Raw genomic sequence first — 17,650 nt, 5'->3', positions numbered from 1 at the left:
AATAAGGAACTAACGATTGACTTAAATCTCAACGTCTCGGCTCTCATTCATGAAGATGGGGGGTGGAATTCACAAACTCTCCATGATTTGTTCCCTCCCTGTGAGATACCTAGGATTAGGTCCTTTCCTCCAGCATAAAACCTACATGACCGATATGTTTGGGCATTCACTCAAAACGGCCAATATACAGTCAAAAGTGGGAACTGGTTGTTATCTCAGGAGAGTGACATTTTGAACCCATTATCTACAGATATGATTCGCGTTAACAAGGTTAAACATCGGGTATGGGAGACTGCAACTGAACCTAAAATCCGTATGTTCCTTTGGAGAGCTCTATCACAAGCTCTGGCGGTAGCAGAGTGTATGCGCAACCATGGACTATCTGTTAGGCCTCTCTGTCCGGTTTGTCACGTTAAGGATGAGAAAATCAATCATGTGATATTTAATTGTCCTCTAGCGAGTGGAGTCTGGTCTGCAACTGGTCTTCCCACCCCGTCACAAGGCTTCTCGAACTCGGTTGTGGATAATGTTTCTCTGATCTTAGACTTTATGAAACAAGCAGAAATCGCTGAGGGTATTAGGCAAGCAATTCCTTGGCTCTTATGGGGGATTTGGAAGGCTCATAATGCTGTTGTATTCACACAACGGGATCAAGACTATCATGTCATTGTGGCTATGGCGGTTGAGGAGGCGGAGGAGTGGTTGAAACAACAAGCGCTAATATCCCAGGTTGCCACTAGAGAAGCTAATCGACATGTACAACATATTCACTGCTGGATCCGACCCCCTCCTGGCAAACTTAAATGTAATATTCATGCAGCGTGGGGTAAGGAATCTTGGTATTGTGGTGGAGCTTGGATACTCAGAGATCATAATGGAGAGGTTTTGTATCATGCGAGGGATGCATTCCGGCCGCGAAGCAACAGGATCTCCGCTGAGCTTAGCTGTCTTCTCTGATATCTCCAAAGCCTTACTGCCCTTCACTGCACGTCTTGTGAAGTTTGGACTGACTGTCAGTCGGTGGTGATGGCCTTAGAATGTCCGGATAAATGGCCAAAATATCGTTCTGATTTAGACAAAATCATTAATGCAATACGGGTGACAGGGGAGTTTACTATCAAGCTTTCTTCATCGAAAGCCAACTCTTTGGCTAGGGCGATTGCATCTAGTGTCACATGAGAGGGCCGCCTTCAATCTTACCTTGCCTTAGGTGGTCCTGCTTGGCTACAACATCAGATAGATCAAGAATAGTGAGGCATAGGAACAGTTTCTACTAATGTTTTGTTCTGTTTTTTTTTTTTAATTTGCTCAATGGTTGGCATTGATGTTTTTGTACCTGAACTACCTCTCTTTCGTTTTAATCAAATCAGATTTAAAAAAAAAAATCGAATTACTTATAGTTTTCAAAATATCAAATAGAAATATATACTTAAATCAATACATATCTGTATAATATTTCAAATAATAAATATAAGTTGTATATAAATCTATAAAAGATGTTAAGAAATTTAGTGATAAATGTCATTTGCCCAAAAAAAAGAGAAGGTGATAAATGTCAATGGCATAAACTGTAATTGTACATGATTTTGATCTTTCATTGATTTACTAAGATCGTTTCATAACGCATGAAAAGCCAGCAGGATTACACAGACTCAGACAAAAGTACAAAAAAAAGAAAAAAAAAAAAAAAAAAAAAAGAGAAGAATCTTTTTGTGACTTCAGAAGAGAAGAAGAAGAAGATACGAACAACAAAGCGTGGCGGCTCTATTCTCAAATCCCCAAAGTACCCTCTCTTTCTTTTCTTGTTTCTTTCTAAAATACCCTAAAAAATAATAATAATGAGTTCTTGATTCCAAAGGCGTCCGTTGTTGGGTTTCGCATATTTACACTAAACAACCGCATAGCAAGCACCTCGGGTTTGACTTATTGTTTTGTTGGTGAGTCCTTGTGGTGACCATTAACCCGATCAATTACAAACCATGTCTCTTTTGATCTTCGTTTGACTTGCGATTCGACTTCTCAACCTGTGTAAGTAAAAGCTTTTCAAGATCTTCTCTCTGTTTCTTTTTTGGTGAAGCAGAGCATAAACTTGTTTTGTTAAATCATTATGTTAGCTTTCTTATTGCATGCAATGATGTTTTCTAAAGATATGAAAAGTCAAAATAATGATGAGTCTGATGCTAATCAGGAGATATGATTACATATTAGTATTAGTATTAGTTAGAAGGAAACATATCTGTGAAAGTTGTTTGACGAATTTGCTCTGTAAATTGAGTTTACAATTCTTCTGATGATTTTTTTTTAAAATCAAATTAGAAAAATTGGATTCAAGCGTTGACCATATCAGATTCTATGATCATATTGAGTTATGGACCATATGATTTTATATTGATACTTATGGTTGTTGTTGTAACACATCAGATTGATTCATATGATTTTATATTGATACTTTTGAGTGTAACAGGGTACTTTGCAGGGTTTGAATCAAAAGATGAGGCGTGAGTTTCCATGCCTATGGAAAGTAGAAACGAGACGGCTTCTATGGCTATTGGGACTCACATTTGCTCTCGTCGTCACTTTTCAATACATCGAGCTACCTTACGCTATCTCCTCCATCTTCTCTTCCACCAAGATTCCCATTTCAAGAAACTCAACTTCTTCACTTATAGGAAGCTTACCTCCAGCTACGTCCCCTAGCTTTTCCCAATCCGAGACTGAGGAAGAAGTTGAGGTTGATCAGATATTTGACAGCACCGTAAACGCCACTGCCCCCGCCTTTTCGCCTACTACCGCTACATCCCCGCCTTTGTTGCCTACGTTAAAGGAGAACGCAACCGCACCTGCCTCTAATGCAGAGGCCCCGGCTGCAGTACCTGGTGTTAACCCTTCTCCGGTAAAGGAAAATGTAACGGCACCTGTGGCTAGTGCAGAGGCCCCGGCTACATTACCTGGTTTAAACCCGGTTCCGGTAAAGGAAAATGCAACTGCGCCTGTGGCTGCATTACCTGGTTTAAACCCAACTCCGGTAAAGGAAAACACAACAATGCCTACCACTAGTCAGGTACCAGAGAGAAATATAACGAGAACAGATGTTGTCAGATTTGTTCCTGATGTAAAGGAGAAATCGAAAATGCCTGATTCCGGGGTGATGTCAATATCCGAAATGAGCAAGAAGTTGCGTCAAAACCGTATTTCTCATAATCGTCTAGCAAAGGTTCATCATGATCTTAATATGATACATTCTTACTTAAAGAAGTAACCATAGTCTAACATGTTTCATTTTTTTATTATTTCAGAAACCAAAATGGGTTACGAAACCTGACATGGAGCTTTTACAAGCAAAACATGAGATTGAGCATGCACCAATCGATGACAAAGACCCTCTCCTCTACGCTCCTCTCTATCGCAATGTTTCCATCTTCAAAAAGTGAGTTGTTTTTTATTTTTCTTGTGAAACTGATTCTGATGAAACTGATTTGAGTTGATATTGAATTCATCAGGAGCTATGAGTTGATGGAGAAAATGTTAAAGGTTTATGTTTACAAAGAAGGAGATAAACCAATAATGCATAGTCCAATACTCCGAGGGATTTATGCATCCGAAGGCTGGTTTATGAAAATCATTGAATCTAACAACAACAAATTTGTCACAAAGGACCCTTCAAAAGCTCATCTTTTCTATCTACCCTTCAGCTCACGGATGCTCGAGGTGACTCTATATGTCCAAGACTCCCACAGTCACCGCAATCTCATTAAGTATCTAAAAGACTATATAGACTTCATTGCCGTCACATACCCTTTCTGGAATCGAACTTCCGGTGCGGATCATTTCCTTGCTGCCTGCCATGATTGGGTAATGTGTCTTCTCTTCTTTGTCATGTATGTAACATTTTTCTATGTGGTTATAAAGTTTTGATCTTAAAAAGACCATTTTATTAGGTTATAGAAGATGTGATTGTTGAGACCATTTTTCTAATAATTGTATGGTCACTTTGTGATATTTTTCAGGCTCCATCAGAGACGCGGACACATATGGCGAAGAGTATAAGGGCATTGTGCAACTCGGATGTTAAAGAAGGATTTGTCTTTGGAAGGGACACATCTTTACCAGAAACATTCGTTAGAGATCCCAAGAAACCACTAAGTAACATAGGTGGCAAATCTGCGACGCAAAGGCCGATACTTGCTTTCTTTGCTGGGAAACCCGACCACGGGTACCTAAGGCCAATACTCCTGTCCTACTGGGGTAACAACAAAGATCCTGACTTGAAAATATTCGGGAAACTACCGAGGACTAAAGGAAACAAGAACTACCTTCAGTTCATGAAGACGAGCAAGTACTGCATTTGCGCAAAAGGCTTTGAAGTGAACAGCCCGAGAGTGGTAGAGGCCATTTTTTATGACTGTGTTCCGGTTATCATATCGGATAACTTTGTCCCGCCTTTTTTCGAGGTTTTAAACTGGGAATCATTTGCGGTTTTTGTGCCGGAGAAAGATATTCCGAATTTGAAGAAGATTCTAATGTCAATACCGGAACGACGGTACAGATCAATGCAGATGAGGGTGAAGAAAGTTCAGAAACATTTCCTGTGGCATGTGAAGCCAGAGAAGTATGATATGTTTCACATGATTCTTCATTCGATTTGGTTTAACCGAGTTTTCCAAATTACTGTTTAGAAGTTTGGTTTAACGAACGATTCAGCTGTGTACATGTTTTTACAGAGAAATTTTTTATGAGGAAACTCAGTTTACAAAATACATCAAAACAAAAATCAAATGGCCATAACTTTTTGGACAGTGTAGTCTTCTTTCTTAACTCTTGTCTAAACTGGTACATATCTTGTAGTAGCAGCAACGTTTTCTGTCCACTTGTAACATTGACATGTGAATCCGGATTTGACCGGCTATGATCTGAGTAGATTAAACCGGTATGAAATAAATTAAGTGGTTTGTTCCAATAAGGAGCAATGCATGTGAGAAACAAGGAGCAGAACTGAAGCTGCCATGTTCAGAAAACAATTCTCAGTTTCTAGAATTATCTTCATATGTGTATGAATATTCACAACCATCTTGGGAAAAAAAAAATTAAACAGTGGAAGAGGACAATAAATGAAGAAGATGGTGATGTTTGACGTAACTGGAAACATGTTTTGTCTGTCTCTTACATAAAACCTTATCATTTCCAACTTTTCAGTTTTTAACTATTGACTGATTTAGCAATGTAAAATGAAGATAATATATTCAATGGAAAAATGTAATAGGGTAGTCAAACGTCTCCACTAAACTGTAAGGTAAAAAAGAAAAAAAAAAAAAATAGAATAGTACTAGCAAAATTCATTTTAAGATCGTAAAACTTGGTGGGATGATAAGATCAAGAAGCCTAAAATTAAGTTCATTCGAACATTGTTATCGTATTGGATACCGAAAATTGCATTCTAAAAGTTAGCAATTATGATATACGCATTACAAGGTGAAATGTGAAAAAACAAAACAAAAAAAAAGCTATATATAAATCATCATTGCAGGCAGACTGAAGTTTCAAACACTACTTTTTAGACACTACAGGAAACATGATGTCAAAACTGCTACTTAGTTACATATTTTGAAAGGTGAGGCTCAGTCGTAATCGTTTGTTTTCTACAATCAACCCATAGAGACATCATACAATTCTACAAAAAAAAAAAAAAAAAAAAAAAAAAAAAAAAAATACACTCACTGATCAAAGACCATCCACTTTATTATAACTAGGACTCGGAACCTCCGCGATGTCGCGAAAAAGTATTTAGGAAAAAAAAATTAAATTTGAAATTATACATTATGAAATTATGTGAATGTAATAGAATATCTTGAATACATAAACTGTTACTAATAATAACAATCTGAATAATTACCAATAATAGTTGCAATTTTTTGTCGTACTTTTTCGTGAAATATTTTATTTTTTATTTTTTGATAGAAAATTTCGGCGGTTGCGTCTCTCTAAAAAGTTACATCTGTTAAATATAGAGTTGTGTCTCTTACAAATAGTTGTGTCTATTGTAATATTCACATCTTTAGAAATTTATATATAAACGACTTCTTATCATTGTATCCAAATTTTCTTTTCTTTTTATATTTTTGACGAAAAATATATACGGTTGCGTCTCTCTAAAAAGTTGCATATATTAAATATAGAGTTGTGACTCTTATAAACAGTTGTATCTATTCAAATGTTCACATATTTAGAAATCTATATATAAATGACTTATCATCATTTTATTCAAATTTTCTTTATATTTGTATTAGTTAAAAGAGAACTTGTTAGAAATGACGTCTCATCACTGTGAGAAATCTATTGCAGTTTGATATATTTTGTGAATCGTTGTAATATTTAATTATATTCAGTCTCTAAGTATACATCTTCATAAATTATTAATTTTAATATATTAAAAATATATTTTAGCCATTTAATTGAACCATTACAACATTGGTATATTTAATATTTAAGATCACATCACTTGGATAAACTCTTCATAAATTACTATTTCTTAGTTTTAAATAGCTAAAATATATTTAAATGAATTGTTGAAACCTTTTAGTTACACCACGACAAATATCGTTTATTTGATGAACCATTAAAACTTAAGAATTTGATATTTATGGTTGTGTCTACAATACTAAATATATTTAAATATTTTGTTTTTTGTTTTTTGCTTAAGTAATCTTATGATACTCTCTTTAACCATCTACTTCATCAAGGGTTATCATTCTGTTGGTATGAATCCAAACCGGAAGGTTTGTTTTTAGCTGTTTAAATATGTGGTTCAAGTTGGTTCTTCAGAAAATGAGACCATATTGGCTCGTATATATTTGTCTACTCTTATGATTTTTGATTAGAAAACTAATTGTATTATAGAAAACAATATGGATTTCTATATTTCTATTTTTTTAAAAATATCTGATTATGAAATATCAAAGTAAAAATCAAAATAAAATATCACAGTTTGTTCTAATATACTTTTCTACTGTTGGAAATATTCAGTTTATTGGGAGATGGAAAACCGGTGATCAGACTCGGCTCAAGACAAAATTAGGCCCGGTGCTAAAATAAATAAAAAACAATTTTATGCTATATATTTTATAAACTTGGAAATTTGGGACCCTAAAATGCTTAGTAAAATTATTGAAAAATTATGGGGCCCTGTGCACCGTCGGCACACCCTTAGAGTCGGGGCTGCCGGTGATCAACATAAAGATTGACAGTTGAGATGATTCTCCAATAAACTATCTTGACGACAAAGACTTATCTACAACTTCAGATAGGTTAAGGGAATTTGTATATTTAGTCCTAGTTCTATAAATATAAGATATTTTTATAAAGAATTATAGTAAAGAGCTACAATTAAAAAAATCATTATATATAAATTTCAAAAGATATGAATATTCGAATAGACACAACTCTATAATGAACAGTTGCAACTTTACAAAAAAAACCGTTACAATGAACAATCGCAACTTTTTGTAAAACACACAGTTTAATTTTCTACAGATTTTTTTGGAAAATTATTCAAAAGGTACGATTGAAAAAAACACAACTTTTGGTGCCATTTATTCGGATTGCTATTATATATAGGTATTTCATTAAATTTATATATATATATATATATAATTAACTAAAAATTTTAAATTAGATTCATCATTCCAAAAATCTTTTGTTAAATCAAGAATTGGAGGAATTTCTTTACTTATAAAAGAATGAATGCTAGAGAATAATTTAGAGAGCCGTAAAAACCGTTGAGAATTAAATTTTATATTATTTTGTGTCGTGGCAAAAAAATGAAAACGGTTCAAACAGACATATATATATATATATATATTTCAAAAGATACGAATATTCGAATAGAGACAACTCTACAATGAATAGTTGCAATTTTACAAAAAAAAACCATTACAATGAACAATAACAACTTTTTGTAAAACACACAATTTAAAATATTTAGAAATTTTTTTGGAAAATTATCCAAAAGGTACGATTGAAAAAACACAAATTTTAGTGGCATTTATTCGGATTGCTATTATATATAGGTATTTTCATTAAATTTTTATATATAAAATTAAATAAAAGTTGTAAATTAGATTCATCATTCCAAAAATCTTTTGTTAAATCAAGAATTGGAGGAATTTCTGTACTTTAAAAAAAATGAATGCTAGAGATTAATTGAGAGAACTGTAAAAACCATTGAGATTGAAATTTTATATTATTTTGTGTCATGGTAAAAAAATGAAAACAATTCAAACAGACAAATATATATAGACTTCAAAAGATACATATATTCTAATAAACATAATTGTACAATGAACAGTTGCAACTTTACAATGAACAACGGCAACTTTTTATAAAACTCACAATTTAAATTTTCTATAAATTTTTTGGAAAATTATCCAAAAGGTACGATTGAAAAAACACAAGCTTTAGTGGCATTTATTTAGATTGCTATTATATATAGATTTTGAAAAGCTATAATCAGTTTGTACAAGATTTAGACAGTGGTGGTCCAAATTTGAATAATTTTGCAGAATCATAAATGACACTGCTCATTGATCTGGACAATTAATCTGTCTCTATATTTTTTTTCTTTTTGTCAAAACCGTCGACATTTTTTTAGTTTTTTTTTTGTGTGTGTTTCCTAAACTTTTACAAATTATTGATATTTCTTAGAATGTTGTATATGCTTACAAACCCGATAACGCTGCAGTGTTAAAACAGAAGTATATAGCACTTCCACTTTATTATAACTGTTTTTTTTTTTTTGAAAAAAATTATAACTGTTTTGTAAATCAACCATCTTATTATTAAAAAAAAATTATACATCATTTGAAAAATCTCTTTAGTCCGAGTCGAAACCAATCTGATCTATCTCGCTAGATAAATGTGGTTGTTGAATCATCTCTATGTAACCAAACTCGACTTGATCTCTTTATGTAAATAAAGTTGTTGAATTGTTTTGTTTTATTTTTGTTCTTTTTGTAGCTAAAATGGAGTATGAAGATAGAGGGAATCGGTACCATTCCTCAAATCTTTTACCACTAACTTAACAAATACTTTTTAGAAAGAAATAATATCAGACACTAAAAACCCCTAGCTAGTACAATTTAGTTCTTTGGATTAGAATGATCGATCTCACGTTCTTCTCACTCATAAAATCATCGACAAATAAACATCGGTCGGTGAATTCCTGTTCAATATTTTCGACTGACACTATCGCAATTATTGAGCTGTACTGTTACATCGCAATTATTGAGCTGTACTGTTACATCGCAAATATACACAACACATATATTTGCGTGTAACTTATAGCATGAAATGAATGGGGTCTAAACGACAACCCATAGGCGCGTTTCGTTGACTACACCTTTAGGTCATCATTAACGGGGGAACACATGGTGTGTTCTAATCCCAAAAAAATCAATAAAAAAGTGAATAGTGGGCTTAGATCTAATCCCAAAAGGAGATTACTTATGTGTCCTGGCTTCACGTCATTGGTCGAGATGTTTTGGAAAGAAAGAAAAATTTTCATTTCTTCCCTTCGCCGTCGAAGGTCAGTTTTCCGGCAATTGAAAATCTCACAAATTCAAGCTGAGCTTTTGTCGAAATCTTCTTAAGTAATCTCCTCCAGTGTCTTTGTATCTTCTTCCAATCGTCGAAGGTTCGATTTTGTCCCTGATCTGTGTTCTATCAACTTGTCTTCTCTCTTCGGTTCGATCATATTGATTGAAATAAATTGCATAATTTGTTGCTAAAAACCTAAAAGTTTTGATTTTTACTTGTTTGGGTCCGTATATTGAAGAATGTGACGGCATAAACTTTACGAATTGAGGGTTTTGTTTGTTCATTTTTGTTTATTTTGCAGCCTTGTCCTGTAATTGATTCGCTGGTTGAGCGCATCATACTCTTCCATGTCTGTTTGATCTACCCAAAGTTTGAAGTTATTGCTTTGGTTTGTGCAATTTGTTTGGGATTTACACTGATCTCTGACTTAATAAATGATTAATGACATTGCTGGTTTATCTCATTACTTGAGTCTTGGTGTGTTTGTTGGATCCCCTGAATAAAGCTTTAACTTGTGTAATTTTATTGTGATTAGTTATATTGTTCGTTTGATCTCTAATCAATGAGTAATTACATTGCTGGTTTATCACTACTTTAACTCTTGTTTGTCCGCTTGATCCCCTCATGAAAGTTTTGTTGTCTGACCTAATCCATGATGAGATAAAGCTTTATAGAACACACTATTTGTTAAAGCTGGCTAGGCGTGCTATAATCGCCGAATCGCAAGCCGCAATCGAGAAAGCTAAGCTTGTATCAAGTCAAGAAGAAATTCAGAGAAAGGTTGGCCAAATCGACAACATGCCCACCAAGTTAGAGGACATGGAAAAGTTTGCTCTTGGGACCAGTAGTCAGGAGAGACTTTGAGTCGCTTAAATCCTATGTTACAAATCTCATCAGCGTCAGTAGGGTTGAGTGATGAGAAGACGAAGAAGAAATGTTTAGTTTCGGTTCAGTGTTTAGCTGTGAAGAAAGAACCAGTTGTTCAAAGCGTGGAGAGAGTTAAAGGGACAATTTTTCCCAAGAGAGCGAAAAATCTTATCATGAGTGAAGGAAGAGATGAAGATGAAGAGTATGGGAAGCTCATTTGTCCAGGTTGTGGTATTTTTATGCAGGACAATGATCCAGATTTACCCGGATATTATAAGAAGAGAACGGTCACTGCAAAGAACTTAGAAGTTGATGAAGAGGTGGAAGATGATGAGCTTGATGCGGTTGAAATGGTAGATAATGATGATGATGAGGAGGAGGAGGAGGAGGGGGGAGATGATGAAATGGATGATGAGATCAAGAATGCAATAGAGGGTAGCAACTCTGAAAGTGAGAGTGAGATTGACTGGGAATCAGATGAGTGGCCACTGTTTTACTGCTTTGGTATCAGTTACGCAAGTTTGTGTTTCAAGAACTAACCTAATTCTGCTGAATCTTTTATTTGTAGGCAGGACAGTCTGTTCACATTGGTGGCTTGGTCAGGCTAGACCTCGTTCAGGCGTCGGTTGAAACAATATACATAACAGTATGGGCATCGCATAGCGTTTCACTACATCTAGGAAAAACAGAGAATGCTGAAGAAATACTCAAGGGCCATTCCGGTTTACGCCTGCAGGTAAGTGAAGCTTGTATCTCGTGCAGCTCCTCATTTTAGCAACATCAGAATGTAATGGAAACCCTTTTTTATTGTATCAAATAGCCACCAATCGGAGAGAACAGAGCGGCTGAATTGGGAAACTGGGAAGAGAAGGAGATTCAGGTGACGGGAAGTAGTTGGGAGGTGAAAAGCATCGACATTTCAGTGGCTGGTCTTGGCTGGCTAGCCCTTGGTCTCAAAGGTGAAGCAACACTAGCATTATGGACTTATCAGGGGATTGATGTAACCTTGAGAGAACCATTGGTTATTGACCGCGCACCATATCTTGAGCAACCTGGCTTCTGGTTGCCAAAAGCCATAACCGAAGTGCTTGGAACCCATTCTAGTAAGCTTGTTGAAGCTCGTAGGAGGAAGAAGCAACAAGACAGCACAGATTTTCTCTCTGATAATGTTTCATAGTAAACTTGTATACTTAATTAAGAGAGATTAAGATTAGTGCTGATACAAGTTACATATTAGCTTTTTCAATCAGTGTAGTCATTTTTGGAAGGCTAATATTGGTTTTCTATTTTTAAACATTTTTATATATCCACATCAATTCATTTTCTAACAATTCATTTTTTAAGTTTTTAAAATTGTAACTACTGATCTTAACTACTGATCTTACATTATTTCACTATATCTTTATTCTAAGAACACCATAATTAGTTCTCCCATTTTTTTTACCAATGATCTTAACAACTAATCTAACATTATTTTCACTATATATTTAATCTAAGAACACAAAAAAAAGTTCTCCCATTAATGATGTCCTTATATACCCTCTTAACAAAATCAAAACTTATTGACATGTCTTACATTTCCAAATGTCTCTTGGACCACTTTTTTCTTTTTCTTTTAATCAAATCATTCTATCCAATGTTTTCTACTTAAATTATTCTATCCAATGTTTTCTTTCGTCGACACAAAAATTGCCTTTTCTCCCGTCGACACAAAAATTGCCTTTTTCTCTCTTTTACGTGCTCCTTTTGTAGCTCATTATATAATTAATTTGCTATGTAAAATCTAAAAAGGAACAATTACAGTAAAACCTCTATAAATTAATACTATATAAATTAATAAATACTATAAATAATAAATTTTGTCGGACCAGTGTAAAAAATAACAAAATTCGATAAAATAATAAGATAATAATTTTTCTGAAATCCCCATATAAAATATGGTCCCAATAATATTATAAATTAATAATCATGTAAATTTATATATATATATATATAATGTATGTAACGAAAAAAAATATAATGTATGTTTCTCCTAAAGCTCATATCTACAAAACAACTGTTATGTTGTATTTTCAAATTATAATGATATAAAATATTTTGTAACATATCATAAATATAGCTACATTTTTTTAAGTTTTCAATTTTTAGATATCCATCATTTACATTTTGATAGTTTGATTGACTATTAAAATACAACAATCTATATTATTTTTCATAAATTTAATTTTATGTATGTCATGTGTATAAGTGAATTTATCTATTGTATTTGTAATTTATTGTTAATAATGTTTTCTAAATATTACAAATTCAATTCCAATACCATAAAATTTTGAATATCCGAAATTATTGTTAAAATTGTCTAAATTCATAATTTTTAAAAGTTAAACTATTAAAAATATATCTATAAATTAATAATTATTAGTTTACACTATAAATTAATAATTATTAATTTATAGATAAATTAATATCACTATAAATTAATAAAATGTCTTGGTCCCAACATTATTAATTTTTAGAGGTTTTACTGTATATAAGAAAAAGCAAAATTAAATCTATAGCTTCCGTGCAACCTACCCATCTCTAGTTTCTTGATTATTTTTTTTGTTCTTACTAATTTTTGATGCTCTCATTTTAGAACAGATTACCTAATACAGAATATATGCAATATCATACTAATAGAAAGAACCAGAAAATAAGTAAGAACATTTATAAGATATATATAAATATAGAAAAGGTAAAAATGAAAAGATTATATATATGCCCCACTTCAAAAAACTTATTCCTTGGTCGTTGTCTCGTTCCCATATTATTATAATTGCATTATATGATATGTGTTGTCCCCATTTCAAAAAGCTTATTGCGTTACGTTCTCGTTTCTTACTTTGTTTTGTGATTGCATTATATGTATGATGGAACTCATTATTTGTGGACCGATATATTTGTTGAAAATGGCAATTTTGAACTCTAGTAGTCATTTAGTCTTTAACCACCTGTTTGTGACTCAAACATGTTTCAATACGATATATCTGCAAATGCAATGTGTATTAGAGGACGTATATGAAACCGTTAATAGAACAAATAGAATGTATCAAATCCATAAACAGAACAAATATACTCGAATTTTAACAAAAAAATGTTATTAAAACTGCATGTGTGTGAAATTATCTCGACTCTGAAGTAGTCATGGGCGTTCGGGTATTCGGTTCGGTTTCGGATATATCCATTCGGTTCCGGTTAGTTTGGATATAGAGGTTTAGTATCCATTCGGTTAATTTACTATTTCGGTTTGGGTTCGGTTCGGTTTCGGTTATTTTCGGTTCGGTTCCGGATATCCGAAATAGTGTAATATAAATTTTTAAAATACTATTTAAATAAAATTTGATTATATTTTAACAAATATATCTAAAAACTTCCTGATATTTGATTTATTTCAAATATTTTGGTATTTTTGTCTAAATATATATGATTTTTTAGTTTACTTTTTATTACCTTATATAAATTAACACGTAATACAATGGTAAAACTTCAACGTGGCGCAGTGGCCATGTTGCACTCCAGTTTGTAGAGGTCTCAGGTTCGATTCTTGGCTAAAACATAATTTTAGTACGTGTTCGGTTTGATTCGGATAACCGAATGGATATCGGTTTGGTTCGGTTAATAACCGATATCCATGGATAATTAAAACACTATCCAATCGGTTATTGTCCACTATCCATACCCGAACCGGAACCAAAATTTCGATTCGATTTCGGTTCGGTCCATTCGGTTCGGTTTATTTGCCCAGGACTACTCTGAAGTATATTAGGTCCATGAAGAAAATATATTTTATATTATAAACGGAAAACTACTGAAGTTATTATCCATCATTTGATCATATCTCTTCAAATAAAGCTATGTCTTTTCTGGATATATAGATTGTTATATATGGTAGGTTTTGCCTCCTTCCAAATCTAACAAAAGACTATGTCTTTTCCAGAAAGATCGTAAAAAATGGCAGGCTATGCCTCCTATATGATCAAATATAAAGGTTATCTCATTTTCTGGATTGATCGTTATAAGTGATAGGCTTTACCTCCTTTGTGATCAAATATATAGCTATGTTATATCTGAATTGATCGTTTGATATATGGTAGGCTATGCCTCCTTCACGATCAAATAAAAGCTATGTCTTTTCTGGATAGATAGATTGTTATATATGGTAGGATTTGCCTCTTTTACGATCATATATAAAGCTATATAATATTTGGATTGATCATTTGATATGGTAGGCGTCGCCCATCTTTTACAACCTAACAAAAGTCTATGTCCTTTCCCGAAAGATTGGCTTTGATTTATATACGATCAAATATAAGGCTATGTCATTTCCGGATTGATCGTTATATATGATAGGCTCTGCCTACTCTACGATCAAAGAAATATTATTTCTATTAAATTCTTATATATAAAGCTATAACTCTTATTTTATTTTCTGAATTTATAGTTTATTTATTCGTAAAGAATAATTATATGTGTTATATAAGATTTAAAGACAATAAAATGTCTTTATGATCAAAAAATATATTTCTCTTATGAGAATATATAAAGCACGTGTACATATATTTTATACAGTGCAAAAGTAATTGGAAGGCCTAGATCAGCTAGTCTCTCGACTTTCAAAGACATCATATTCATAATTATCGATGTCTACTATTCTCCGAAGTCTCAAACAAAACTCATGGAGTTTCAAAGACATTTTGTCTTTATAAAATTATTATGTTGAGACTATAAATAAATATGGTATCGCATGATCGGGCATATTGGAGACACGCATGTATATGATTATATCATGCAATAACATAGATGGCAAAATAATAGTAAATATGAAATTCTCTTATGCTTCAAGTATAGCATTACCGGTCAAGCCATCCCGGTCAATCAATGATATAAAAATTATTGAAAATTTGTTCAGAGGAACAAAGTTCTTTCAAAAGTATTGCATGTCTCAGTTCACATTTCATGAAGTTGTAAGCACTATACTTCATTCATATTTCAGGTAACATCTAATTTATGTTGAATTTATTTAAGTTTATTTAAATTCATTTAAATTTATATTTATTGTTTATGGAGCCGATGGTTATATACCTCCTCCTTAATTTTATAGTAGGCTATGCCTCCAGAATCATATAGTATTAGGCCATTCACCATCCTTTTGGATTAACAAGCTCATTGTATATATATGATGATTTGATTTCTTTAATAAATCCCCAAATTAAACCCCAAGTATAACCGATCTAAAAATAAGATTCGGTCAAAGGTGAATGGACATAAAAGTCATCATCTTGAGAGGGGGTAATACTAACCTCACATCTTATAAGGATCTAAGATAATAGACATAACCGAAATCGGTATGTTGTTGATCCTAAAGTGGGATTCAGTACGAGATGAATGAACTCCAAACTCCAAGAGTTATCATCTCGAGGGGGAGAATTAAAGGAATCCCACATCGATAATAAGTCGATAAACTTTGGTGAATTTGACACCCAGAGCGATATAACTTTGGTGAAGTCATATCCTATAGTTTATCACATATATATGTCGCATGTGATAAAGTGGAGCATCCATGATGTTCACTCTTGAAATGAGATATGATGAATCGTTCATAGTGCAACTCCAAGAGATTGCAAAACGATTCATGGTGATTTATTCTCCATGTTTTTAAATGAAACATGCAGTTTTGTATGTAATAAATATTATATATGAGGCCAACAGTTTGAAAGAAATATTTCTGCCATGTTATATATTCATGGTTGAAGATCAAATATTTCTCATTTTGAATCTTATGGGTGTGTGATACATATTTTAAATGCTCATCCACACCACATAAAATATACCATCCACAGAGGATGAAATATATAGATGCGGGAGATGAGTCTCCGCCCTATTAATATAAAGCCATCTTATGAGAGATGTGCTTATTGCAAGATTTGCATATCATCATGTTGGATGATAAAATTCTCCATTATTATGGAAGAATCATCAAATAGTTTTGGATCTTTTTTAAACAAATGGATATGAACTTAAAAGTTCAAAAGTTCAAAAGTTCAACAGATCACTATTCAAAATATATATTGCAAATCAAATGCAAAAAAGCTGATGGATGAGATTTCATATAATTATTGATCCTCACATAAATAAATATGAACTTGTGGTTCTAAGAAATCTCACATCCAGCTAAAAATGCTCCAATAAAAATATGTCTCTGACGGATGACATACTAAGTCTATGACACATAAGAAACGTGATAGACTACTTTGGTTCATAAGATAAATAAAATCCTCGAAAATAAAAAGGAGCAAATTAAAAAGAGGATTATACTCTCAAACGAGGAGAAAATGAACTCCTAAAGAGGAGTAGATAGACTCTTTAAGAAGAGCTAATAGACTCCCAGAGAGGAGCACATAGACTCCTCAAGAGGAGCCAGATACTACTAAAGAGGAGCAAGATACACCTCAAGAGGAGTAGAGAAACCGATTGATATGGTTAATAACGAAATCAGGTACCTGAATAAAATCGTTTATATAATGATTAAAGAGATCTCGATTAAACATGTCATTACGGAAAATTTGGAACCAAAGACATAATGTCGACAATAAAAATATTATATCGCGCAATGTGATTAATGAGGATCATAAATCTCCCCTTTGTGAGCGTATATATATATATATATATATATATATATATATATTGCCAATAAAAGAGGTAATCAAGTCTATATTAAACTCGTATGAAAGACGAGTAATTTTTGGACTAGTGGTCCAAGCATCAAAAGGGTATAATTATATATAACAAAACGGTGTGTCGTGCCATGTTTTGTTAGAGTACCCTATATCAATCAAAATTGATGTTATATAATGACTTGAAATACATCTCATGGGATGATTGAAAAGCTTATCCCGAAAGATATATGATATCATAATTATGTTCTCGAGAACTCATTGATGATCATCAAAACCCTTAAAAGGTTATTTGGAATAAAAGATCTTGAAAAGACAAAAATGTCTCCAGATATTCCAAACTAAACATCTATCGAAATAGATGTTATACTAATCACTTCTAAAGGAAGTCATATATATATATATATATGTAGTCATATAAGATCATATATAAATGTTGACGAGCATTTATATATTTTATGAGTATTGTGCATAGCATTTTC

The 17,650-nt window shown here is 32.8% G+C and overlaps 1 protein-coding gene and 1 long non-coding RNA gene across 4 annotated transcripts; both read left to right on the top strand.

Annotated features, from left to right (window-relative positions):
* Positions 1-1,510: 1,510 nt before the first annotated feature.
* LOC104736607 (putative glycosyltransferase At3g07620) lies at positions 1,511-4,771 on the top strand. 2 transcript variants are annotated; one of them, XM_087482651.1, is made up of 6 exons: positions 1,511-1,783; positions 1,859-2,028; positions 2,465-3,214; positions 3,297-3,427; positions 3,501-3,852; positions 4,008-4,771. In XM_087482651.1, exons 3-6 carry the CDS (start codon positions 2,492-2,494, stop codon positions 4,674-4,676), a joined length of 1,875 nt encoding a protein of 624 aa, XP_087338777.1. In that variant the 5' UTR covers positions 1,511-1,783; positions 1,859-2,028; positions 2,465-2,491; the 3' UTR covers positions 4,677-4,771. The 2 variants fall into 2 exon arrangements, with proteins under 2 accessions (XP_087338777.1, XP_010454924.2); XM_010456622.3 differs by having other exon boundaries at positions 1,544-2,028.
* A 4,550-nt stretch (positions 4,772-9,321) lies between these two features.
* On the top strand, positions 9,322-11,786 carry LOC104736606 (uncharacterized). Of its 2 annotated transcripts, none has more exons than XR_759600.3 (3): positions 9,322-9,685; positions 9,890-11,191; positions 11,276-11,786. It is a non-coding gene; the product is annotated as an uncharacterized LOC104736606 (long non-coding RNA). The 2 variants fall into 2 exon arrangements; XR_015578423.1 differs by having other exon boundaries at positions 9,432-9,685; positions 10,282-11,191.
* Positions 11,787-17,650: the final 5,864 nt, after the last annotated feature.

This window comes from Camelina sativa, chromosome 13 (assembly GCF_030686135.1).
Source record: "Camelina sativa cultivar CO46 ecotype springtype chromosome 13, ASM3068613v1".
Lineage (NCBI taxonomy): Eukaryota > Viridiplantae > Streptophyta > Magnoliopsida > Brassicales > Brassicaceae > Camelina > Camelina sativa.
This window is presented reverse-complemented; position numbering and strand designations above follow the sequence as displayed.